This window comes from Lottia gigantea (assembly GCF_000327385.1).
Source record: "Lottia gigantea unplaced genomic scaffold LOTGIsca_3599, whole genome shotgun sequence".
In the NCBI taxonomy this organism is placed as follows: domain Eukaryota; kingdom Metazoa; phylum Mollusca; class Gastropoda; family Lottiidae; genus Lottia; species Lottia gigantea.
The window spans coordinates 1-2,452 of record NW_008709219.1 but is presented as its reverse complement, the minus strand read 5'-3'; the positions used below and the strand labels follow the sequence as shown (position 1 = coordinate 2,452).

General features: G+C 43.2%; 1 protein-coding gene across 1 annotated transcript; it reads right to left on the bottom strand.

Annotated features, from left to right (window-relative positions):
• Positions 1–20: 20 nt before the first annotated feature.
• LOTGIDRAFT_176762 (hypothetical protein) lies at positions 21–414 on the bottom strand (the record flags this gene model as incomplete). The annotated part of the gene is made up of 1 exon (XM_009058792.1): positions 21–414. A coding segment is annotated over one exon (394 nt), but the record flags the coding sequence as incomplete, so codon positions are not given.
• Positions 415–2,452: the final 2,038 nt, after the last annotated feature.

Below are 2,452 nucleotides of genomic sequence, written 5' to 3'. Positions count from 1 at the left end.
ACCATCATACTTCTTTTTACCATCATAGTCCTTAGTTTTTCTGATTATAGGACCACATGAGGTCACACCCCAAGATTTCAATTTGACTTCAATATCCTTGTCGGAAACATAAACAGGGATATGCATGAAAGACACAACTTTTACTCTGGAATCTATCAATTTACAATGAAGACCTTCAGAGCCATGGAGCAAACCATCTCGTGCTATAACACTAGCTAATTTATTATTGACGACGGTAACATCATATGATCCATTACAAGGAACAATAGCAAGAACGCTATCGTCACCAAGTTTATCTTCAACTAATTTTATAACGTCAGCAGCAAGCAGTTTTACATTGTCAGAAAGTATAACCTTTACCGTATTGTCTTTAATTAATAGGTTTGTTGTGGCAGACGACACACCGGACGCCATGTCGGATTTACTGGCTAAACACCAGCCGGGCCAAAGGCCCCAAAAATGTTAAATCAGTCCACTTATAAACAAATTTCAAATCGAACAATGTCACAAAAGTGTTTGTTAATTACTTACAGTAATCATTTACAAAAAAATATCCACACAAAACTCGATGTTAGGCGATTAATCAGAGCAATACCATTTCACGTCTTACTCCTATTTTCACCAAACCGGAAGTCCAGTTTTGCCATTTTTCAGAAAAAATGAGGATTTAGTGCAGTAAACATGAAAACAATATCCCTTTAAACCATATATTTGGAAATATGATGACAACTGATGCACATAACCTACTTGCGATAAACACACAAAATCGTAAACCACAAATATAGTTACATCAATATTACAATACTAACATTATTTATCCATTTTACGGGGCCCTGAACAAGTCAATATAAATTTTGATCAGCTGATGGGGCCGCATGACATATTTCAATGTATAGTCTATGGAAAAGTATCCATGTTCTGACCTAGATTGGACTTAAAAAGGGTTAAAGCTTGTTCTCAGATATGGTTTCCGCATATGAAATGAAAGAGCACTTCGTTGCGCATCTTCTCAACACCAAATGGCCCGGATAAAAGAATAGCACAGGGGTTTAAATGGGCCCGAAACAAGTGTTACCCCAGTGGGCCCAAAGGGGTTAAAGTGGACGATTTGGTCATGCCGAGGGCCAGGCCACTCTAGACTTCACAGGCCTCTTTTGTATACTTAAAATGACAGAAAAGGCGGTGTTTGACTTAGCAAAAAAAGAATTTTTGAAAAAGCTTCAACTGGGACTCGAAACCGGGACCCCAAAGTTGCCAGGCAAGCGCGCAGACCACTGGGCCGCCGAGACCTAGGGTTAGCCAGGGTTAACCCTGGGGTTAACCCTAGTTTCGAAAAGTCAATTAGGGTTAGCTCAGGAAAGGGTTAAAGCTTGTTCTCAGATATGGTTTCCGCATATGAAATGAAAGAGCACTTCGTTGCGCATCTTCTCAACACCAAATGGCCCGGATAAAAGAATAGCACAGGGGTTTAAATGGGCCCGAAACAAGTGTTACCCCAGTGGGCCCAAAGGGGTTAAAGTGGACGATTTGGTCATGCCGAGGGCCAGGCCACTCTAGACTTCACAGGCCTCTTTTGTATACTTAAAATGACAGAAAAGGCGGTGTTTGACTTAGCAAAAAAAGAATTTTTGAAAAAGCTTCAACTGGGACTCGAAACCGGGACCCCAAAGTTGCCAGGCAAGCGCGCAGACCACTGGGCCGCCGAGACCTAGGGTTAGCCAGGGTTAACCCTGGGGTTAACCCTAGTTTCGAAAAGTCAATTAGGGTTAGCTCAGGAAAGGGTTAAAGCTTGTTCTCAGATATGGTTTCCGCATATGAAATGAAAGAGCACTTCGTTGCGCATCTTCTCAACACCAAATGGCCCGGATAAAAGAATAGCACAGGGGTTTAAATGGGCCCGAAACAAGTGTTACCCCAGTGGGCCCAAAGGGGTTAAAGTGGACGATTTGGTCATGCCGAGGGCCAGGCCACTCTAGACTTCACAGGCCTCTTTTGTATACTTAAAATGACAGAAAAGGCGGTGTTTGACTTAGCAAAAAAAGAATTTTTGAAAAAGCTTCAACTGGGACTCGAAACCGGGACCCCAAAGTTGCCAGGCAAGCGCGCAGACCACTGGGCCGCCGAGACCTAGGGTTAGCCAGGGTTAACCCTGGGGTTAACCCTAGTTTCGAAAAGTCAATTAGGGTTAGCTCAGGAAAGGGTTAAAGCTTGTTCTCAGATATGGTTTCCGCATATGAAATGAAAGAGCACTTCGTTGCGCATCTTCTCAACACCAAATGGCCCGGATAAAAGAATAGCACAGGGGTTTAAATGGGCCCGAAACAAGTGTTACCCCAGTGGGCCCAAAGGGGTTAAAGTGGACGATTTGGTCATGCCGAGGGCCAGGCCACTCTAGACTTCACAGGCCTCTTTTGTATACTTAAAATGACAGAAAAGGCGGTGTTTGACTTAG